Here is a 24,924-nt window from a genome sequence, read left to right on the forward strand (position 1 = left end):
ATTCCAAGACCGCATCAAGTGTGGCCCGTTGTTGCAGTTTCGTCTCGGCTCCTCACAAGCAACCATGAGGAGCTGGTACTCGGGCATGGGGCATGGAGCTCTTCAGGAGCTCCGTGCCCATCAGGGGTGGGGTGGGGGGAGCAGATTTTTTTAAAAAAACAACAACAACAGTACCTTTGCGCTCGAGCACTCTTGCGCTCCTTTTCAATAAAACTAAAAATTCAAAAATGGCGGGCACAACGTCCTCTGTCCTCCTGGGATGTCATATGCAACGTGTAGACTGAGGGGGTGGATCTCGCGAGCATAATACCACCAGATTATCCCCCTTCACCCCCTCGACTAGCCAGGCCCCTTGATGACGTTGGTTCTACTCCGCTCCACCAAACCCAGAAATATGTCTTTTCCGGCACTGAAAAGCCAGATTTTAGAGACGGCTGGCTTCAATGTGTAACAATGATGAAGCAGAGAACAAGCAGTATGGGCAGTTTACTCTATGTAAACCGCCCAGACAGCTTTGGCTGTAGGGCAGTATATAAATGTAATAAATAATAATAATAATAACAACAATGCACACACCATCCGTGCTTGTGAAGATGAGGTCCTAGTTTAGCATTGACTTGGGCTTCGGTGATGAGGTGAATGCACATGGTACATGCTCAGACAATACACCATAACTTAGCCCTAGTTTTGAAAACAGACTCCTTGGCTGAATCCTATTGAAATCTTGGCAGAAATTAAGTTATGAGGCAGGAGGCGACAAGGGGCTTCTTTAAATGAACGATTTATAGCACTCTTGTAATTGGTCACTCACAATTGTTTGTGCGTCATTTTGATGATGCCATAAGCCTCCTGCATGTCTCCCACTCCTTTCCCCATTTTTCTGTAAAAAAATAAACCTCAGAAACTCCAGTTCTTCTGAAATATGTCGGGATTTGCTGCTATGTGCATTCAAAGCTGTGCTATAAAATGTCCACTAGAGGGCACTTCCTCAATGAAATGTATGGGCTGGGAGGTTTTACATTACAGGCCACTGGTTGCTGCTCTTCCCCTGTGTAATTCAACTCATTTTAAATGTGGAAGAGAAGCAGGAAGCAGAGCGATGGTAAGAAAATGCGATTTTCCCCTTGTCTGAAAGTCCTCAAGGAGAGCTTCGACATAACAAGGAAGGGACAGAGCTGCAAAAACAAAAACAAAGCATCTGTTTTTATGAAGAGTTGCTGGAGGGCAGAAAAATGAGGAGAGATTATTGTGTAGAGGGGAACATGTATGTGAGCTGATTGTAGTTTTCTTGCAACAAGTGTGGTCAGTGCTAAATCTCTAAAAAGGGAATGCTGAGGCTTTAATTCATGTGGGACATATTCCATCACTATTAGGTATGTAGGAAATGGGAGGTGTAATTGCTTAGTGGTGAGAGAAAAACATTCTGTATATGCTCAGAGGCACTAAGCACTGTTATTTTTGCTAATCGTATTGAAATGTAAATAAATTCTAGAAACGCACACACACGCATTGCGTCATAGGCCTATACTCTGAATCTTTTAAGTACCTAGCAATACCCTTGTATCTAAAATTCAGGCTCCCCTTCCTCTGCATTCATCTAAGGGAATTTTGAAATCAACTTATTAACTACAAGTCTGCAGAATTTACCAAATCTGATCTGGCATTGGAAATCTATATTCTGATCCTGATATGAGTGCGATGGACAAACATGCTGTCATAAAACTGTAGGCTGAAAACAAATACAGATGTTTGAATAACCCCCAAAATGCCTTTGCACTGTGTACAGGATGAGTTAATGGTCTATCAAACACTCCTGACCCTTCTTTTGATTAGCTTAAAAAAAAGAACGCGCTGTTCAGTCTCTGCAGAAAGACACATCTGCATTAGCTGTATAAAGAGTCCCCTTTTCTCATTCCCCAGGCTTCACAAGGAGCTTCTTTGCGCAGACATGGAGTTGTTCATTCTGCTAGTCTTTAGCCTTTGTTGCTGTTATTGCCAAGCGGTTCCCGTCATAGACCTAGAGGACCAAGATAATGACTTCCTCAATGCTATTGAACTAGCATTGAAAGGACACGATGCCAGGAGAGAAGAGGGCAATGCATTGGCTCTTGAACGGATCCTTGAAGTCAGTAGAGAAGTAAGTAAACTTTGCAACAACAAGTTCAACAAAAAGATGAGTATATCAGATTAGTGTACCCTAGTTTACTCACAAGGACTACCAGCTCGTGGTACAAGAAAAACTAAATCACAATGGCTGCCAATTATTGCTCTGTCAAGTTCTCTTTCTTACAGTTTTGTCTCTCCAGTGTGGTGTGGTGTCTAACGTGTTGGACTGGGAGTCGGGAGATCCGGGTTCTAGTCCTCACTTGGCCATGGAAACCCACTGGGTGACTTTGCGCCAGTGACAGACTCTCAGCCCAACCTACCTTACAGGGTTGTTGTTGTGAGGATAAAAATGGAGAGGAGGCGGCTTATGTACACTGACTTGGGTTCCTTGGAGGAAAAAAGGCGGGATATAAATGCAATAAATAAATAAATAAATACAGCTGAGTAGAATAAAATGAAATTAGCACAATATAAATTAGTGTAATATTTCCATTGTATCAGTAATTCTCAGTATAAAGGGGTGTGGGTGGGGTGGGGGGAGAGAGACAATGGAGGCTGTTGGATTCTATGGCCTTAGCTAGAGCTAAGGTTTATCCTGGGATCATGCTGGGGTCATCCATGTTCATGTAAATGACACACAGGATATCCCGGGAGCAGGCAGGGACGACCCTGGGACGATCCCAGGATAAACCTTAGGTCTAGCTAAGGCCTATGTCAGTGGGGTGGAGAATCCACTCTGCGTTTTAGTCAGAACTAGTCAGAACTCTAAAGGAGTTATTCAAAGTGTTGAACCGGTTCAGAGCTTGGATAGCTCCTTTAGAGTTCTGACTGAAACTCAGAGCGGATTCACTACCCATCTGATATAGGAACTATGCCTTGGAGCATTATTTTCCGTTTTGTATTTACACACCCTCCAAACAGCTGAGGGTGGGGTCCCTATTGCCAGGGTCCCAGTGCCCTGAAATCATTGCTCTTAGTTCTCCCGATAACTGCCATGGGCCTCCTGTGCGGGCTGGCTGGCTGTGACAATCACTCTCAGAATTTCAATTTCCCGCAATGCCGCACAGCTGAGGGGCGGGGAATGCCTGAAGCAACTTGAGTGTTTGGGAGACCCCTCACTTAGGCAGGATCTACACTACTGCTTTGAAGCGCTTTATAACAGTTATAAAGCGCTTTAAAGCACTATAAAACTGTTATAAGGCGCTTTAAAGCAGTAGTGTAGATCCGGCCTTACATGCTCCTTTCGAGGTGAAAATAAAATTCCACACTGCACTTCCTACATGAACAAGATAGGCATATGAATACACAAAAGGAGCTATTCCCTTTATGCTTTGTTTGGGCCTCATTTTGTAAAGTGTAGAACAGCTTTAAAACATCCTCACTAGAAGATCCTAGGCCTACAGCTTATCAACATGGTAGAGCTGGATAGGAAAAATGGCAAAATGCTGTCTACCAACCAAAGGCTTTTGAGAAATCTAGCAGGGTTCCTTGCCCTGTTCATTTGTGATTGTGGGGAATAGGCCTTTGAAAGAATTTTAAATGCTCTGGATTCTGGAATGCACCATTAAGAAATCCCTTTGAACGTTTTCTTCCGGCCAGCAATTTCTTGCTCCACCTCTCATTATGGAAATGAGGACTACTTATGTGGCAAAACACTTACATAAATGCTTTCTCCAGGCAGGCCCTTACAAAACTTGGATTGTGAAGTATCAAGTAAGGGAAACCACTTGCGCTGTTGGAGATTATGATTCTTCGCAACGCTGCAAATTCATAGCAGCCTCGGAGGGAGTAAGTATCCATATGCCTCCTCTTCCAAATGTATGTGTGTGTGTGTGTGTGTGTGTGTGTGTGTGTGTGTGTAAGCTCAGCTTGAAGATGGCACAACGGGGCAGCAGGAGAAGAAACAGTGGGGCATTTTTACACCATGCAGTTATCCCAGGATCAGCTCATGAGCATCGCTGTGCATCCCTGGGGATCCCGGGGGCAACCAGGGATGGGCAGAGACTCTCCTCAGGATAACCGAGATGTCTGTTATCCCAATTTTTCTAGTGGTCTCAGGAAGATCCTGAGCTCCGCAGGGGTGTGAGGGACCATCCCAGCTTCTTCCCACCTCCTCCAGCTTTCAAAACGGGCATGGAGCTGTTTGAGGGGGCTCCATGCCCTAGGATGGTGGGGGGGGATATATATATATATATATATATATATATATATATATATATATACAAACTTAACTTAGAAAATAACTTCAGCAACTGTCATTAGAACATCCATAGAGCTGCCAGCAAATGCTTTAGAAATAAACATTTTTACTTGCTGTCAGAATGACATAATGACCATATTTTGGAAACCAAAAAGGAGGACAACATGGTCACCCCCAAGGGGGAGTGTCCAGTACCAAGGGGGCGTGCCCACCCGAACATAGCCTTGGTCACATGTCTGATTTTACAGCACACATTTAAGACAAATCTGTTCTACACAACATCTTAATGTTAAAATCACTGAAATAAAGAACAAGTGAGAGATTCAATGTATCTGAAATTAACTTCACTCACTCCTACTTTTGAAGGTTTTGCTGTACTTTGAAGCTTTTGCTATACTCTGTGTGTTACATTCTCCCCTTCCCTCAAATATCTTTTCTGACTGTATCTTCACTCGTTGCAAGCTGCTGTTGTTGTTAACAGGGTTTGCTACTGGCCCCAGATCAGTTTCAAATTTGGTATGGCTAAAGCTCTACCTAAAAGCTATCATGGTGCCAACTTTCAGCTCTTTATCTTTAAAAATGACAGTTTTTAAAATAATAATTTTAAAACCTCATTTTTTAAAAAAAATCCTAAAAAAATCAATGGATGAGTGGATCTGTTTCAAATTTGGTGTGGTTAAAGCTCTACCTAAATCCTATCATGGTACAAAGTTTCATCTCTTTATCTTTCAAAATGACGATTTAAAAATAATAATTTTAAAACCTCAATTTTTAAAAAATTCCTAAAAAATCAATGGATGAACAGATCTGTTTCAAATTTGGTATGACTAAAGCCCTTCCTAAGAGCTACCATTGTGTTAAGTTTCATGACTTTATCTTAAAAAAATGACAGAGTTATAAGCATTTTTGTTAATTCCCATTAGAGCTGCTCTTTGGAAAAAAATCCGGATTTCCCTTCCCCCGGATTTGTCATTAAAAACCCGGACAAATCCGGGCAAATCCGGTCATACGGTCACCCTAACATAAAGGCAGTTGCAAGGTTGATCTCCTTTGGAAGGACATTCCATGGTATGGACGCTGCAAAAAAAGAAAGGGGGAAAAAAGCTCTACTCCTAGTCTTCATTACTTTAACTTGGGCAAAGGATGGAATATGCAGCAAAGCCTCCCCCTTAGAACTCAGAGAATTATGCAGAAAAAGACCTTCCCTAGAAGCAAAGACAGATATTAAAATTCTTAAAATTGCAAGGCCACTCTGGCAGGGGCTATCTCAGCAGTCACCTCCAAGTCACCTCCAAGGCATCTTCATAAACACATTTACTTGTTTGCATGTTACCTGTAATGCACTGATTACACCTGATGAATTTTAATGTACCTAACTACTAGAGGAGTAAATATGTTGTACCAGTGAACATGTTGTAGCCGGATTTCTTCACAGGACAGACAAAAGCTAAATGCTGCCCTTTTTGATTCTCCTTTATAGGACTCAGGCAACTGTACAGCCATAATTCACATTGACATCTCTCTAGACTTAGTCAGTATTCAACAGACATGCAATATTATCTCAGGTATGTAAATTTTAAGTTAGCATTCATAGATGGACTGAAAGGGAATCGCTAAGAATGGCCAAAGAATGCTCCATATTGGTACAGGTAAAGGCAGCCTTCCCCACTCTGGTGGCCTCCTAGAATCATAGGATAATAGAGTTGGAAGGGGCCTATAAGGCCATTTAGTCCAGCCCCCTGCTCAATACCTCCTGACATGCTGGATTGTAACTTCCACCATCTGCAGTCAATATGGCCGTTGTTCGCCATTACAGATTCAAGACACCTCAGACATCAATCAGGCCTCAGGATTTGCAATGCAGTTTGGTGAATTTATTATGCACTAAACTCGGAGCTGCCACTAGAAAAATGTAAATCCTGCGTAGCAAGTTTATTTACTGTGTGTGTGCAAATGTGTCCCAGATACTACGACCCTGAAGTGCTTGAAACATGTCAATTCAGCTTCTTTCATATATGTCCAGTTTTATTTTACCTGCCATAAAGTCTATCTGACTTGCTTCAGATTTGTGACACCTCGTTGTCACTGACATTAAGTGGAAGGTGTGTCTATTCTACACTGGACTTTCTGGCTTGTTTCTGAAAGATGAGATCTAAAATTACATGCACTGAGCACCACTGGGAAATGCAGCTCTGGTTCCAAAGCCTGGCGAAAGTTCTTCTTTGTATTTGAAGAAAGATAACTTATGAATAATCTTCCCCTACTTCCAAATCTATTGAATGGGATTTACTATATGCAGGCAAATTTATTATCTGGATAATTTCTCATGGTGAGGATACTAATTGGACACAGTGGAGGCTGCTGTCTCTGCTGTCAGTGGGGCAATGAATCTGCTCTGGGTTTCAGTCAGAACTCTAAAGGAGTTATCCGAGGTGAAGCATCCTTACCAGACTTTTTTCCTTGGGTCTTTCCATGTTCACTATGAGCTCCTTTAGACAGCAAACGAAAGCGACCACATGATTTGCAATTGAAAACTTCCCCTCTGGGCAATGATCCATAAAGTTCAATGAAGCATCACTATCTAGTGGTGCAATTAAACCTGTGATTATTTTCGATACTGCATTATCTCCATTTTTGTTTAAGTGAGATTACCAGGGGAAAGTGCGAGAGAAGTCATGGAGGTGGACGGTGTCATGTAAAGGAGCCAGAAACTTCCATGAGTAGCCAATCTTGAGCATGCAATAAATCACTCATGTAGAGCTCTTAGGGAGACTGAAGAATTCTTTGCTGTGACTAAAGGCACAGTGACCTTTAAAATATTGAGAGATTCTTTTGGATCCCTATGTCTGCATTTTACATTTCTTTTATTAAAACAGCCAGTGGTGTAACTAGATTACATACAAACAATACATAGGGGGGGGGGGGAATCATGAGGCTGAGTGTATATGGAGACCATGGATCAAGGCGGATTCAACGTGTCTCTTCCTACCAAACTACAAACACTACTGTTGTTTTTCATATGTGAATTGCACTCTGTCCAGCTGTTATTTGCCCTCCTCCCATTCCTCTTTTGTTTTGTGTTCCTTACCTTTAAGGCTTATTACCCGTTTGTGCTTTGGGCAGTGAAGCTGAAGCGGTGTTTAGTTACCAACGTTGTCATGTTGTATTTTATGTGCTTGTTTTCAGCCCCAAGGAGGGCGGCCACCTCCCAGTCTGCATGCCCGGGTTGCTGGAACTCCATGGACCCCAAAAGTTTAGAACTGCTGCCTGTTGTGAGATACACCGCAGAGCAATTTAACAACCAAAGTAATGAGCCTGCCCTTTTTGACGTTAAAGAGATATTAAAAGCCAAGTCTCAGGTTTGTATGTCTTACAGTATTTACCCAGATTCATTTTGCAGAAGGAGGCTCTCTGGATATATTTATGGTCAGGTCTGCAAAAAGTAGATGCCTAGAAAGCTAGAGAGAGGAAAGGGGCAAATTCCCTCCTCTCTCTGCTCCAACGTTTTACATTTTCAAAGAAAGCCCTGTGCAACGCCAACACCTCACACACAAGGCTTTGACGCACACACCTCCCTCAGGCTAAGCACTACCACTTAAATACCTGAGGAAGGGGTAAAAAGAAAAGTATAACCTTTGTTTTATAGCAGAGGGAAAAGGTAAGGAGATTTGGAAAAGGCTTTTCTGTGAATATAACAGGCTGAAGGTTTAATGTAATGTGTTTATTTATGAACTAATAGAGCAGGAGACACAGCCAAACTGACACATGGTTTTATGGTAGCAAAATAAAGAAAATGTTTAGTGTTGTTTACAGTTCTTAGTTTCTTCAAATTCTATTCCAATCTTGCCTATTCTTAAGAATACTGGTAGTAACAAATCTATTATTAGATTGTAAGCCTATGCGGCAGGGCCTTGCTATTTACTGTTTTACTCTATACAGCACCATGTACATTGATGGTGCTATATAAATAAATAAATAAATAAATAAATAAATAAATAATAATAATAACAATCCTTAGTCCCTACGATCTTATTTTCACTCACTCCTCACACAACTCCTGACAAGAAATCACAGCTAAACACATCTACCCTCCAAACCCCATCACCAACGAACCCCTCAAGCCACTCAGCTCCCCCATATATAGACTCCTCCCCCTTTCCACAGCATCACCAGCCACACCCACCCAGTCCAACATTCCGTACTCTCTAGACATATTCATCCAGACATAACTAAGGAAATAGAAATGTGGGTAACGCCACACCCTGTTAGGTGACTGGGTGGATAGTCAGGCAAAATACAAATAGCATTGTTGATCATAGCAGTGCAGTTATATTTAAAGCTTTCCTCCCACTCTTTCTACCTAGCTCCCAACCAGGGACATTACAACTCTCTCCTAAATATTTCTTCCAGGTGGTCGCTGGACGGAATTACAAAATTGAATTTTTGGTAAAGGGGACAAATTGTGTCAAGGCTCAATCTCCAGTTCTGACTCCAGCATGCAGAACCATTCCTCAAGGTGTAAGTGACCAACTTCCCATATATTGGTATCCCCTAATACATACGGGTTTCAGAATGCTGGGGGTTGGGGGTGGGAGACATAATATGTCAGCCAACTATGGAGTGTTGAGTGGGAGGCTACAACCCTCCCACACCGCAGCCTCTACAACTAGAAGTGCCATGTTGGTACTGGCTTTGTTATTGGCAGTAACTGTTTGCAAACACTCTTGCAAAGAAAAGTTACTATTTAAACAGCTAGCATGAAGTGTGAATACCATTGAAGGAAGGGAAAGAAATGCCCAGCCGTTCCTTCGTTATTTTCAACTTCCTCTCTGCTGCTTCGTGCAAAGGATCCGAAAGCTTCCATGAGTGTGCAATAAATGGGAGTGCGATAAATCGCTCATGTCGAAACGCTCTAAGATCAGATGGATTGCATCCCCCTATTCCATTTCGCTACTGTGCCTCCTTTTCCAATTCAGCCAATGCCTTATCTGGAGATGGGACATCTCAGAGGGTGAAGCTTGTGACATAAAGACTGACAGGAATAGGGTGACCCTACGAAAAGGAGGGCGGGGGTCCTGTATCTTTAACAGTTGTATAGAAAAGGGAATTTCAGCAGGCGTTATTTGTATATATGGGGAACCTGGTGAAATTTCCTCTTCATCACAATAGTTAAAGCTGCAGGTGCCCTGCCCTCTTTTAAATCTGGTCACTCTGGTATAGCTCCTGCACCTTTAACTGTTGTGATGAAGAGGGGATTTCACCAGGTTCTCCATATATACAAATGACGCCTGCTGAAATTCCCTTTTCTATGCAACTGTTAAAGATACAGGAGCCCTGTCCTCCTTTTCATAGGGTCACCCTAGACAGGAAGTATTTGCTTTTGTTCAGGATTTAACAATCACGTCATCATTTCTTTTTCTTCCTTTTTGTCCACCTCCAGCGTGAAGGTACCTGTACAGCCAGTGTCTCTGTGGATCTTACAGACAATATTGTGAAAGCGACACATAAGTGCACACTTCAAGGTTTGTAATTGCTCCTTCCACACCTCGTAAACACTGGGAATTTCACACATCTACATTTTATGTATTCTGCTCGGAGGATACCTTAGCTTAGAAAGCCTTTGAAGGATTGGCCAAGTTCAAAGAGGAGAAGTCTGTGAATAGCTATGGTAGCTGAACTAAACCTTTTTACTGCGACAGTATATTTCTGAATACAGGATGCTGAAATAAATGGGAGGTTATCATCTTTATGGACCACTTGTGACTAGCTGGAGGCATCTGCCATGGTTGATTTCCTGGGATTCAATTCAGATATCTGTAGTTATCTTTCCTATCTTTCAAATAGGAACAAAATGGGTGAAATAGCAACAAAATGGATGGTGCGCTTTGTAGTTTAGTTATGGCCAAAATACCATATAACAGAACAGCATTCATTCTTAGAGGCCACATAGGGGATGAAAGAGTAACCTCCTGGTTAGCTACTGCTTCATGAATTATCTGTGGTAGGAATACAGAATAAACCCTTCTAGGATTGTCAGGGACAAATCTTCACTATGCATGTTTAGACAGAAAATGTCCTACAACTCCCAGCATGCTGGCTGGGTCATGTTAGGGGTTGTAGGACTTTTTTTCTCTCTAAACATGCATGGGATTGCGCCTGTGTGAAGGGGTGTGTGTCCCTGCATCAAAATCCCAGCTCCCTGCCTGACCCCAAACTGATGCATTTTACCCTGCTATTTTTTCTGATTACTGCTGTGCTCTGGAGTCCACTGAATGACCACTCTAATGCAAGACTCCCTATTTTATTCTGGAGGATAGTTTAGCTATTCCAAAAATCCCTTTGGGGTTTTTTTGTTTGGCTGCTCTCTCTCTCTCTCTCTCTCAGTCTTTGGGATTCTTGCTATTTTGATTTAGAACAGGGGTGAGGAACGTGAGATGACATGACCAAATCTGGCCCTCCAGGATTCCCCCAAAATGGCTATGCCCCTTCCCTTGGCTCCACCCTCTTTTTCCCCAACCACCAGTCAACTTTTGTTTCACAGTTTTTGTTTTTTACCCATTCTAAAGGCTTGAAACGCCTCTAGTAAGACTTGGGGCCTTGCTAGACCTACCTGATAATCCGGTGGGGAGTAGGGGCAACACCGCGCTACAGGTAGCGCGGGCCGTCGCCCTTTTCCACACGTGACACACGACGGGGTAAGGGAAAGCCCCATCACGTCTGCCATTTTTTTTTAACTTAAAGGGCCATGTGCGCAGGAGCGCACCAAAGGAAAAGGTAAGGCTGTTTTTTTTTAAAAAAATAAAGGGTTCTCCGCTCCCCCTGCCCCTGATTTCCCCCCACACAATGTCTGATGCCCCCCTGCCCACTCGCTCGCCCATCCTCCCCCCACTCACCATGCCCGCCCCCTGCTCGCTTGTCATGTCCCCGCTCGCCATGCCCACCCGATCACCCGCTCGTCATGTCCCCGCTCGCCATGCCCGCCCCCTGCCCGCTCATCGTGTCCGATGCCCCCTCTGTGCCCCCCCGTCCGTGATTTTTCCCCCCCCCGGCCCGATGGGCACAGCGCTCCTATGGAATGCTGTGCCCACTGCGCAGCTTTTCCCAGCTACTCGTGAGTAAGTGAGCAGCCGGGAAAAGCCACGGACCCTGTTAGACCTTCCACAGCCCCGGCCTCAGCCCGGGGCTGCAGAAAAGCCAGGCCATAAGCACATCCGGTTATCCCAGGTCAAGGGAGGACTTAGCCTGGCCTGACCCCGCGATACCCTGTGCGTCATCTGAATGCACAACAGGGAGACCGGGCCTCACACCGGGCTAACTCCTCGTCTAGCAACGGCCATAGTTACTTAAGGCAGTAAGCATTTTAAGCTACAATATACTGGTATTTTTTGGGAAAGGCTGCTCAGCCCTCTTTTAACACCTCTGTGGGGCTGCCTGGGTGATTTTTATGCATTTTAAACCACACCCTGTGGGGCTCATTGGGTGGTTATTATTTCATTTTTAAACCCCACTCTGTGGGTTGCTGGATATGAGTTTATTTATTATTTATTTATTTAAAACATTTGTATCCCGCCCTGTATCATTAAGATCTCAGAGCGGTGTACAGATAAAAGCATACAGTATAAAACAATAAATATTCACAGTTAAAAACAAATTAAACCATGAACCAAGTTAAAACAATATATAATTTAAAAGCAGTTAAAACAATGTGCCATCTTAGTGAATTTAACCATCAAAGGCTTTGTTTAAAAGCCATGTTTTTACTTGGCATCAAAATGAAATCAGTGTTGGTGCCAGTCGGCCCTCCAAGGGGAGGGCATTCCACAGCCATGGTGCCACAGCAGAGAAAGCCCTCTCCCTTGTCCCATCATAGCACATATGTTGCGTTGGTGGGATGCGGAGAAGGGCTCCTCTAACAGATCTCAAGTCTCAGGCAGGCATATATAAGGAGAAGCACTCCCTCAAGTATCGAGGTCCCAAGCCGTTTGGGGCTTTAAACGTCATTACCAACACCTTGAATTCTGACCATATAGGCAGCCAGTGCAGTTCCTTTAAGACCAATGTTATGTGATCTCTGTAAGATGTACCCGCCAGCAGTCTAGCTGCTGCATTTTGCACTAGCTGCAACTTCCGAGTCGTCTTCAAGGGCAGCCCCACGTAGAGTGCATTGCAGTAGTCTAATCGGGAAGTTACCAGTGCACGAACTACTGTGGCTAGGTTGTCCCTGTCCAGAAAAGGCCGTAGCTGGTGGATCAGGCGAAGCTGACTCTAAGTACTCCGTGCCACGGAGTCCACCTGGGCCTCCAGTGACGATGGATCTAGGGTTGCTGGCTGCTAGGGATTTAGTTGCCTTTCTATTTTATTGTGAGAATCATCATCATCATCCCACCCACTTGAACCCTAAACTTTGCAGATATGATCTTAAAAGTCAAGTGCCTCCGTTTCCCTTGGCTTCTGGAGAGTGTCTACTGCTGTGTGAATTACACCTCCCAACCCTGTGCTTTGCAGGCATGGTCTTGGTATGGGTTGCTGATTGCTAGGGAATTCAATTGCTTTTCTGTCCTGCTGTGAGGATTATCATCCTTATGATCATTATCATCCCATCTCCCTACCCCAGATCCTGTGCTTTGACGGAATGCTCTTCAAGCTCATGAGCCTCATTTTCCATTACTACTAGGGATTGTCTAGAGGGAATCTACACGTCGTACTGAAGGCGCACGCAAGCGCCTTCAGTGCAACCCGAAAGCTTGTGTGTAGATCCTGCCCTGGAAGAGGCGCAGGAAGAGGCGGAGAAGGAGGCGGCTGGGGTATCCGGCCACGTCCTTGCTGCCGCCGCCGCCCACCACCTCCCCGCCAGCCTCCTGCTGCTGGCACCCATCCCGGCTTCTTCCCTCCTCACCGTGAGTAGCCGGGGTCAACAGAGGCTCTTTCGCCGGCAGCAGGAGGTCGGGGGGGAGGTGGTGGGCAGCGGCGGCGGCGGCAGCAAGGACGCAGCCAGATTCCCCAGCCACCTCCTTCTCCGCCTCTTCCTGCGCCTCTTCCAGGGCAGGATCTACACACGCGTTTTCAGGTCGCACTGAAGGAGCTTGCGTGCGCGCCTTCAGTACAACGTGTAGATTCCCTCCTAGTGCTGTGTGAATTACCATGCCCAGAGGCATGGTGTTAAAGTTATTGTGCCTGAGTTTCCCATTTCAGTGGCTCACTGCTGTAGATTCAAAAGACTGCTTCAACCCTGTCCTCTACCCCACCAGTTGCAGTGGACAGCAGAGTACGCTGACAGAGCACACACCCAGTGGACAGTACACAAAAAACCCAGTGCCCATGGAGTGGCAATAGAAAATAATATAGGGAGGCAGTTAGACTGTTGAATGACAACAGAATAAAAGGAGTATTAATGAAGATTAGGAGTTTGCAGAGATGCTGAATGAATTATTTTCATCTATCTTCACTTCAGAAGATGTAGGGCAGATACCTGTACATGAACTGAGATTTTTCAGGTAGGGAATTTGAGGAACTGAAACAATTGTGATGGTAAGCGGTGAAGTTCTAGACCTTATTAACAAATTGAAAGCTAACAAATGAACAGGACCAGACGTGAAACTGCTGATCTTCAAACAGTAATATGTAACATTATAATCAGGCTCTGTATCAGAGGAATGGGCAACGTAATACCAATTTTCAAAAAGGGATCCAGGGTGGATCTGTTAAAATACAGGCCAGTTAGTTTAATGCCTGGTTCTGAGTAAATTGATGGAAAGCATTAATAAAAATTAAATTATCGAGCCTATAGAAGGACATGCCCTGCTGAAAAACTATCAAAGTGGCTGCCACAAACATATGTCCTGTCTCACTAACCTTTTAGAGTTCTTTGAGAGTTTCAATAAATATAGGGATAGAGGTGATGCAATAGACATTGTTTAGTCGGACTTTCTAACAACTTTTAACACAGTCTGTCATCCAAGACTCCTGCAGAAACATAGCAGTAACGGAATAAGAGGAGTGGTTCTCTTATGGATAACTAACTGAATAAGAAGACAAATTGGAGAGTAGGAATAAACTGTGAGTTCTCACAATAGGAGGATATAAGCAGTGAGATCCCACAAGAGCCTATATGAAGCAGTGCTTTTTTCTCTTATCATAAATTATCTAGAATTAGGAATGAGCAATGAGGTGGCCAAGTTTCCCAATGTCACCAAACTATTTAAATGGTGAAAACAAAACAAAAACCTAACAAGAACTCCAAAAGGATCTCTCCAAACTGGGGAAATTGGCATTAAAATGGCAAATGAAGTTCAACGTAAGCTTAGAAAAAGGGTGAGTAAGGAGAGACATAGGGGCATACAAAATTATGCCTATCATGGAGAAAATGGATATGGAGATATTTTTCTTCCTCTCTCGTAACACTAGAACCCAGGGTCATCTCATGAAGTTGATTGCTGGGATATTCAGAGCAGATAAAACTAAGTACTTCATCACACAACACATAGGCCATAGCTAGACCTAAGGTTTATCCCTGGATTGTCCAGGGGTCAAACCTGTTCATCTAGGTGACACACAGGGGATCCAGTGCTCAGGCAGGGGCAAACCCTGGAGGATCCCAGGATAAACCTTAGGTCTGGCTGTGGCCATAGTTAAACTGTGGAATTTGCTACCCCAAGTTGAAGTGACAGCCACCAATTTGGATAGCTTTAAAAAGGGGATCAGGACTTTCACTTCTGCTGCTCCCAACTCGTCAACTTAACAGGGCTCATCTACACCAAGTAGGATATTCCACTATGAAAGCGGTATGAAAGCAGTATATAAAAGGCAGGAGCCACACTACTGCTTTATGGCGGTATTGAAGTGCACTGACAACTGTTGGGGCTCATGACACATACCATATACTGCTTTCATACCACTTTCATAGTGTTATATCCTGCTTGGTGTAACTGTGTCATGGGCCCTACCATTTGTAAGTGCACTTCAGCACCACTATAAAGCAGTCGTGTAGATCCTGCAGTGCATTTCAGTATCGCTATAAAGTAGTAGTGTGGCTTCTGCCTTTTATATACCACTTTCATAGTGGAATATCCTGCTTGGTGTAGATGAGTCCACAGTCTATCAGCATCTAAGAAAGCTATTGAGACTGATCTCTTCTGGCAGGCCTATCCAGTGTAATTTTAGGACATTTTAAAATTATTTTAGGATGTTTTAACAACGTATTTTATATTTACTGTCGTTCCCTGCCTTGATCAGAAGTGAGAGGCGGGTAAGAAATATTATTATTATTATTATTATTATTATTATTATTATTATTATTATTATTAAAAATGCTCGACTAGTTAAGGCTCTAGTCTGATCCAGCATAGATTTTCTTGTGATGATCTAAGTACTGATAATAACATGCAAGCTCAGCCAAGCTGTAAATCATATATTCCTTGGTTTCGATAAAACCTGATATGTATTTTATGGGTATGTATGTGGTGTTTTACAGTTCCTCCTCCCAGCCGTCCATGTATTGGTTGCAGAAAGGAAATTCTAGCTGATGCCCCAGAACTGCAGAGACCTTTGGCAGTTGCTGTGGAAATGTATAACACAGAAAGTAACGATGACTTCCATTTTAAAGCTGAAGAAATAGAAAAAGCTACAGTCCAGGTCTGAACTCTGCTGCTACCATTATATTTTAATTTAGTTAAGATAATCAGGGAGGGGTCTACACTACTGCTTTAAAATGGTTTATAACAGTAGTGACAACTGTTGGGGCCCAGGGCGCACTCCACATACAGTTGGAGTATGTGAACCGCCCAGAGAGCTTCGGCTATTGGGCGGTATAGAAATGTAATAAATAAATAAATACAGTTTTCAAAACGTTTTCAAAGTGTCATATCCTTCAAGGTGTAGATCTGGCCCAGGTTAAAAGTGGGATGACCTGTTCAATTTGAATTTGAATCGCTTTCCAAGTCCATTTGCCTAATACAGAGGTGATGCCAGAGGACCAGCAATTTTCATATAAGACACACGCACACTCACACACACACATTGCTTTTCCATGCCATGCAGTAGCCTTTGAGTTCTGTGTTATGTCTGCATTACACGTTAAACTACATGATCCATACTGGTGTGGTTGGACCATTCACTAACCACATATAGCCGAATTTAGGGATGATTCACAGATGATGGCAGCTGCCTCCAACTATGCAAAAAAAGCATGTGGGCTTGCATATAGGCTTGGTTCATGCGGTGATGCCATTTTTGTGACCCTGTCATTCCCATGGGGTGGGGAATAACATGATGCCACCTCAAGGGGATACCCTAATCATACAAATGGGGTTTCTCTGTGAAGCTTGTTCTGACTTTATACTGTTAGTTTTACCCTACCCAGTGCCTGTTTACCCTACCCTGTGCCTGTTTGCATTCTCTTCCCCTCCTTATTGTTTCATTATGATTTTATTAGAATGTAAGCCTATGCGGCAGGGTCTTGCTATTTACTGTTCTACTCTGTACAGCACCATAATAATAATAATAATAATAATAATAATAATAATAATAATAATAATAATAATGTTGGCAATGGCCCTGCCTGCCCCCAATGGCCCTGCACTGCCTTGTTTGCAAACCAGCCCATAATCAAAAGAGAAGGTGCACCTCTTAATGGCGACACTAGGTAGAAAAAACAAACCAAACTCAACAATCTGAACTATACACACTACTGTAACGGTGTCCACACACAAAAACCTGCCCTGTTCCACCTAGGAAGTCACAACCTAATCTGACAAGGGCGTTAGCTTTGGGTTTTACACTGTTCAAATTCCTCTGAAACCAGTATAATCCCAATTAAAAGTGGCTCCTAGTCAACTTTTTGCTTTAATTACAGATTGTGGCTGGCTTAATATATCAAATAGACTTCAGCATTAGGAAGACCAATTGTTCCAAGGCCGAGTTCCCGAAACTGAACGAATATTGTACTTCTACAGAAGGCAGCGTAAGTTACTGGCAGTACTTCCAAGATGAATATTTTATTTCAAAGAGCTAAAACAAACCTTAAATCTAGATTCTTGGGGAGGGGGGTGAATATTGCAGTTTTGTGTGACTATTTGCATTAATTTATGAGAAACTCATTGTTGATCCACACATTTATTAAGCTTTGATTTAAGCTTCTTCTTTTTATAGTGCAGTCCTATGCACATCTACTTAGTAAGTCCAATTGAGTTCAATAAGACTTACTCCAAGGTAAGTGTATAAGATTGCAGCCTTAATTACCTAGTTAAGTCCTTAGTAATATTGCTAAGCAATAACTCAGTTAACATTTATTGCCTTAATTTCTGTTTCCTGCCTTAACTTGTTGGATTCATTTCCTTCCTCTTCACAAAAAAGCCCAACACAGATAGAAGATTTTCTAGGCAATGTCCCCCATGAAGATAGGGAAAGTTTGCAACTTTTCAAGTCAGAGCTTCAGTTATAATAATTATAATAATATATGCCAGGTTTTATTCTGTACTGTGATCTTTGATTAGAAGTGTGTCTGTGTTTAATTTATTTTATTTTATTGGTGACAGCAACCACTGAACTGCCAGGCTTCGATTTATGAGATACCCTGGGAGTCAAAAATCACTCCTACAGTTAAATGCACAGAGGAAGAAACTAAAGAGGTATGAAAATGCATCCCTCCTCACACCAACCCAGTTCTTGCCGCAGGTGGAACACCACGTTTTGGAGACAGACAAAAGCGTGTGTCCTCAACCCAGTTTACAGACAGGGCTGTGGTTATGGGAACCGATGCCTGACACCTCTGCAGGTTATATGAGGCGGTTGGGTCTAAAGAGCAAAAATTGAGAGTGAGGTGTGGTAGGGAGCGGCAACAAGAAGGCCTGGTTCGGACGACACAATGACCAACAGGGGGTAGGCAACTGTCCGTTTTGTTGATTATTGTGTCGGGGGGACACAACGGACACACAATTGTCAGTACGTTATTTTGTTCATTTGAACAATGCGGAAAAACAATGGGCTGCTCTGTTGCTTATTGAATAGTCAATTGATTAAAATGTCGTGTGGAGGCCTCCCTCCCCCCGTCGAGCGCACTACTCCATAGATCATAGAGTTTTCCGGCAGGAGCATCTGAAAACACCCCCGGCTGCTCCTGTACAGCCATCGTAATGGCTGATGGGATAGGGCCAGGAGGGCTGAGGGAGGAGGAACAGAGGAGCACCAGCCACCCAGAAGGATGCCGGGACTTTCAGCCGTGCGATGAGGAGAGGGGCAACATGTCATGTGGGGAGTACTGACAAAATAATTAATGTTGAGTGTGCTATTCCCCCCTCCGTTGCATAATATGTCATCCGAACCAGGCCGAAAAATCCCTTCATGGGGGTTGCAAAGCAGAGTGAGTCAATGATCCACTTCCTGTAGTAGATCAAATCAAGATACTAAATTTTGCCGATCTCTGAGAAGGCTTCTTCCCTCTGTGCCATTGTAGACTGCTGGATTGGAAGAAAAACTGTCTTTAAAGAAACCATCCCTACAAAGGCAGTATTGGGGAATATGCTTTGGACAGCTTTGGACCCATCTTCCAGAGGGGCCAAACCTCTTTCAGCAGAAGGTCCCAGTTCAGGAGACTGCGTTCTGGTGGTTTGTGGGACTGGAGATAAAAAGCAGCTGAGCCAAAATAAAACAAAAAAAATTGATACCAATTTATAGCTAACTTTTACTGGGAAACTGTTTCTGCTGAATGTGGTTTCCACCTCCCCTTGCAGCCACCCCGTCCTCCAGTTCTGCAAGCCGCTCAGAAGTAAGCCAGAGCAAGCATGAAAAGCAAAACTGTCAGCATTTTAAAGCTGTTTCCCAAACCCAAAAAATCTAGCCCTTTTACAGTACCTACACTGTGGTAAGTTACAGCAAACACAGAACAATAAAGTGAAAGGCAAAATTCAGTCAGCCAGTACTCTCCAGCGGGCTGTCTATACGATTTAAAAGCCCTGTGGTGGCTGTACCATCTGTCAGGGATCCTTTAGGGAGGTTTCCTGCATTGAGCAGGACTCAAGGGCCTTATAGGCCCCTTCCAACTCTACTATTCTAAGATATGGTGGTGCTGCATCGGTTATACTACACAGCAGCCACCTTACAGCCACCACAGGGCTTTCCCGCGAAGCTGTGGATTTAAAATGTCAGGGATTAACACTGACTTTTTACGCTGGAGCAAGGTGAACACGGCCCTTCCGCCGTCTGACCTTGCTCTGGCATCGAGGCAGAGGTGTTCCCGGGTGGAAGGCAACCCCTGATTGGTCGCCAGAAGCCTGGGAAGAGCTTGGGCCCGGTGAGTTAAATGGCCACCAGAAAATCCGGGCTGCCTTCTGCGTCAGAATTAGCCACCACCATCCCACAGCATCAAAAGCATGGGGGGTTCTCAAAAGCGGTGGCAACCCAGCGCTGTGGAGGCAGACCCTAGATGACCTCTCCACTCCTGCTCTGAAAATGTGCCAGAACTGCGCTTCCCCATGTTCCTATTCCACTTCACCATGTTGAGGACCACATCTGCATCCATTTGACTGAGTACTGGGTAGCTCTTTTATGCTGTAGCTCTAGTAGTAGTGCATTCATTTAGCATGGTGAAGAACAGATGGAATTCTCCTCTCCACCATTATTTTGATTTTCAAATTAAACTCCTTCACTTCCTGCCATGTGTGCTGGAGGACACATCTAGTTACTTTTTTTAAAAAAAAAGGTGGGATAAACTGAGCCTTGATTTCAACACCCCTCCTCGACTCCCACAACACTGGCGAACTACTGCAAAGGAATTCTGTGGGAGGGTGTGTAGGAGTTGCTCAACGACCAAGTCTATATGGAAAAGGTTCCTTAAAGGTTGAATGTTTGAAAATCTCTACTGCCAAATATGCAACAAAGAAGATTTGGTGGACTGTATTCCTTTCCCTATTGCATCTCCTTTTCCAATTCAGCCAAGAAGGCCATATCTTGAGATGAGACATTTAGAAGAGATGTAAAGACTGACCGGAAGTATCTTACTTTTATGTTCATGATTTAATGGTAATTTCTTTTTCTTGCTTTTTGTTTCCCTCCAGCATCAAGATACATGCAGAGTCAATGCCTATGTGGACCCTAAGTTCAAGATGGCGCATCTTATACAAACATGCAAATATCAAGGTTTGTGATTGCTGCTTCCATGCCACATGAACACTGGGACATTCACACATTCACATTTTATACATTTAGCTCTGCAGCCACCTGGTGGCTATTTTTCATTTCTAATAGTTTAGAAAGGCTTTGAAAAATTGGACAAGTCCATAGAGGAGGTTTCTGTCAACAGAAATTACCCATGATAGCTAAATTGAACCTTCAGTATATTTTCTGAACACTGGATGCTGGAAATATATAGAGGGAGTTCTTCACCTTTAAGGTCTGCTTGAGGAAGCAGCTAGTGGTGGTTCATTCCCTGGGATGAATTGATTTGCCAGTTTCACAGCAGACGCACACTGGGTCAATATTTTCATCAAGCTGTCCACCACACCTCAAGATCTCTTTCTTGGTCAGTTACTGCTAGCTTGGATTCAGTTGGTGTATACATGAAGCTGGTTTTTTTTTTTTTCCGTGCATCACTCTTCATTTGCTCTCATTGAACTGCATTTGCCACTTTAATGCCCATTCTCCCTATTTGGAGAGGTCCTTCTGGAGCTCTTCACAATTCCTTGGTGCCAACTTCATGTATAAACTGATAGAATCCAAGCTACCAGTGACTGACCAAGAAAGAGATCTTGAGATGTGGTGGACAGCTTGATGAAAATATTGACCTAGGCCTTGCCTTCACAGCGCCAAGTTGGCCCCGCCCCGCCTCCAAACCCCACAGTATCATGGCTGCGAGGTGTTGGCGAGTTATCTAGATGAAGGGAGGCAGTGGGGGGTTGGCAGCCATTGGGCTTGCTGGTCCCACCCTCTCACCCTCACCCAGCTTCCAGTGACCAATGGGAGGTCACCTTCTGCGAAGAACACCCCTCTGTCTAGCCATGGCCTTGGTCTCATCCAGCATGGCTCTTCCTATGCTCTTATGATGATCCAAGTAATGAAAGTAACATGTGAAATATGGCAGGCTGTAAAGCATGAATTCTTTGATTTTGATAACACATAGTATTTCTGTGGCGGGGTTTACAGTTAATGAAAATGTCCCTACTCCTGCTCCTGTGTGTGATCATTGCCCAATAAACATCGCAACTGACAGTCCAGAATTGGAGAAACCTGTAGCAGCTGCTCTGGAGGAATACAACTCAAAAAGCCACGTTGACTTCTATTATAAACTTGAAGAGATAACAAAAGCTAAAGCCCAGGTCTGTACTATGTTGCTGCCTGTGTATTTCAATTTAGTTAAGAAATCAGGTTCAAATTGAGATGATTTGTTGAATTTGTATTTGAATTCTCTTCCACGTCCAAACAGAGAGATACTGCCAGGAAGTCAGTAATTTTCAAATGTCTCATGCCCATGTTGCTCTTTGATGGCATGGAGAAGGACCCCTTGGGTTCCATGTTTGTTTCTGCACTACATGAAAAAATTCATTCCAACCTGAATTGTTCAACTTCCAAGATCCTGTCCCACCCTCACTCCATTGCTGGGAAACATTCATTCATATATTAAATTTATGAGTTGTTTCCCACACTGCAAAGCAGTCTCAAAACGACTTACATAAGAAAGAACACGAAATAGCAACGATGATACAAATATAAATAGGCACAATAAAAACATAATCCAAAATCAATACAATACAAAAAGTTTTAATTACAATGCTCAAATCAAACACCCAAATATTATTCGAGCGCCGTAACCTTTAATGAACTCCACAAAAACAAACCCACAACAGTCAGGTCAAAATTAATGGCCACTAACAGAGCTACAAAGGGAGACACACTAACAGTGCATCTCACCTGGACTGAGCTTGAGTTTATTAGCTCTCATCCAGTGCATTCCCAAACCCAGACTACTTTCCTCTTGGGGAAAACCCCGTGGTGGCTGCAGATCTGCACAGCGTCACTTACACAACGCAAGCGGGTCTTTATAACAACCACAGGGCTTTCCTGCGAAGCTGCAGGTTGAAGAAGTCAGGGACTTTCCCTGACTTTTTCAATTGGAGCAATGTCAATATGGCTCTTCCACCATCTGACGTGTCTCCAGGGCCAATCCGAGGGCAGTCCCTGGTGGAAGGCAACCGGCAATTGGTTGCTTTCCACCAGGAAGGGGAGGGGCCTCCGGTACTCGGATGGCTGCAGGAAACCCTGCGCTCCCTCCTTGGAATCGGGTTTACCTGACACCACCCAGGAAGAGGGAAACCGCGGTGTTTCGGAGGGAGGTGGATCAAACTGTCACTGTGAAGACAGCCCCATGGTGACCAAACAGGGAAAGAATGTCTTAAAGCTTCATCTCACGTACCTGTTTCCCTTGAATTATCCCCTACAGCACTAAGCTGTCGCCGCTGTTGCTAAATCACACCCCGGGCGGCAGTGCTCCTAAGATCCTTTGCAAAGGGTTTAAGGGAGGAAATGTAAAAAAAAAGAATCATAAAAAATCAACGGATGGCCCAATCTGATTCAAATTTGGTATGCTTAAAGCTCTGCTTAATATCTATTACTGTGCCAATTTTGAAGTCTTTATCTTTAAAGCTTACACAGATATAAGCATTTGTTTAATTCATATCAAATCCTGCTCCTGTGCCCAGTGGCTGCTCAGAAACTAGTAGCAAAATAGGGCAGGTCTTTTCCCTTTATTAGCAAAATTAAAGCAGGAAGCATGGGAGTACTTCATAGTCAAAGCAAATTATAAGATGGAAAACTTCAGAGTCCTTTGCACACAATTCGCAGTGATTGCACAGCATAACGCTGATGTGATAAAGCTCTTATTCTATTCTTGTACTCACATGGTTGGACCATTCACTAACCACATACAATCCAAAGCATAGTGTAATTTAGGGATGATTTAGGCATAGTGGCTGTCGCCCTGAACTATGCAATCAGCCCAGGAAGTGGTGGGCTTGCATATAGGCTTGGCTTCTATTTCTGTGACCCTGTATTCCCATGGGGTGGTTTTATCCTGGTTGTGCTTTTTATATTGTATTTTGTATTTGTATTTTTAACTTGTTGGTTGTTTTATGATGGTTTTAATTTTTGTGAACCGCCCAGAGAGCTTCGGCTATTGGGCGGTATAAAAATGTAATAAATAAATAAATAAATAAATAAATAATATGCTGTCACCTGCAAAGGTGTTCCTCTTCATGCAAGCAGTGCTTCCACGTGAAGTGGGTGATGGCCCTGCCTCCTCCCAAGGGGCACCACTTTCTATGCAAACCAGCCCACATAGAGAAGGTGCATCATTAATGGTGCCACTAAGTAGAAAAAAGCTCAAGTAACTCAATAAACCAAGCCGCCCAACACTGTAAAGTTGTCCTCGCATACAAACACACACATAAAACTATCCTTTTCTTCCAAGAGAGCGACTACCTAAGCTACCTAAGCTGCTAAGATTTGAATTCCACACTGTTCAATTTCCTCTGAATGCAACATAATCCAAATTAAAAGTGGCTGCTAATCATCTTTCTGCTCCAATTTCAGGTTGTGGCTGGAATAATATATTCTCTAGAATTCAGTATTAGGAAGACCAGTTGTCCAAAGGCCGAGTTCTCAGAATTGAATGAAAATTGTACTGATGCAGAAGACAGTGTAAGTTATAAGCAGTACTTTGAAGATGAAGATTTTATTTCAAAGAGCAAAAATGAATCTTATGTTTGGATTACTGGATGGAAATATAGCAATTCCATAGAAATATTTGCATTGTTAGTTTTTGAGAAATTCATTCTTGCTCCATGCACCTATTAAACCTTAAACCGTCTATGAACCTTACAATCCTATGCATATCTACTACTCAGTAACTCCTATTGAGTCCAGTAAGACTTACATCCAGATAAGTAAGATTTCAGGCTTAGTCCCTTCATTAAATCCCAGTATTATCTCCATAGTAATATTGATAAGGAGTAACTCAGTTAACATTTGTTGCCTTAATATGTATTTCCTGCCTAAACTTATTGAATACATTTCTTTCCTCTACACAAAAGGAGCCCAGCACAACAGCAGGGGATCTACACTAGTCAAGTTAGAACGTGTCTTACCGTTTTTAAGTGTGCGTAGTGTTACGCCACATGACGTTCAGTTTGTGACTTTTATTGTTGTCTGTTCTCCAGTTTTTATTTTGAACTTCTCTGAAATAAGTTGTTCTATTTGGTATGATATGGCCGATTTCATCATATTAAATGGATTTCCTGTAGTTCTTAATTAACCAATCGCATTCCTGGGGGCATGTTTATGTAATTTCCGCGCCCAAAGTTGGAGCCGTTTTTTTCTTTCAAGCCTCTTTTTTGCAGACACTTCCAGTTTCACTTTTGGGAGGCTGCTTGCTGGATTGTTTGTAGGTGGAGGACTGTCTCAGAGAGAAGAGGAAGTGGGAGGGGGAAACGGCAGACAGGGATAGAACAAACGGATTTATTTTCTTAGTGTGGCCAAAAGGAATGCATTCCCACGGAAAGAGAAAAGTAAGTAAATCTTTTAAAAACTGCTACGTTTTAAATCGTTCAAAAACAAAACGTTCAATGACTGTAAAA

General features: G+C 43.2%; 1 protein-coding gene across 1 annotated transcript in view; it reads left to right on the forward strand.

Annotated features, from left to right (window-relative positions):
* The first annotated feature begins 1,850 nt into the window (after positions 1–1,850).
* Positions 1,851–24,924, forward strand: part of LOC134402450 (T-kininogen 1-like) — a 37,052-nt gene continuing 13,978 nt past the window's right edge. The window contains exons 1-12 of the mRNA XM_063131899.1: positions 1,851–2,137; positions 3,784–3,894; positions 5,787–5,871; positions 7,493–7,665; positions 8,717–8,824; positions 9,747–9,828; positions 15,777–15,937; positions 17,157–17,264; positions 17,839–17,931; positions 20,356–20,437; positions 21,440–21,612; positions 23,882–23,989. Coding sequence (XP_062987969.1) covers positions 1,949–2,137; positions 3,784–3,894; positions 5,787–5,871; positions 7,493–7,665; positions 8,717–8,824; positions 9,747–9,828; positions 15,777–15,937; positions 17,157–17,264; positions 17,839–17,931; positions 20,356–20,437; positions 21,440–21,612; positions 23,882–23,989 — 1,473 coding nt within the window. The 5' untranslated portion in view covers positions 1,851–1,948. The remainder of the gene's footprint in view (positions 2,138–3,783; positions 3,895–5,786; positions 5,872–7,492; positions 7,666–8,716; positions 8,825–9,746; positions 9,829–15,776; positions 15,938–17,156; positions 17,265–17,838; positions 17,932–20,355; positions 20,438–21,439; positions 21,613–23,881; positions 23,990–24,924) is intronic.

This window comes from Elgaria multicarinata, chromosome 8 (genome assembly GCF_023053635.1).
Source record: "Elgaria multicarinata webbii isolate HBS135686 ecotype San Diego chromosome 8, rElgMul1.1.pri, whole genome shotgun sequence".
Taxonomy (NCBI): Eukaryota; Metazoa; Chordata; class Lepidosauria; order Squamata; family Anguidae; genus Elgaria; species Elgaria multicarinata.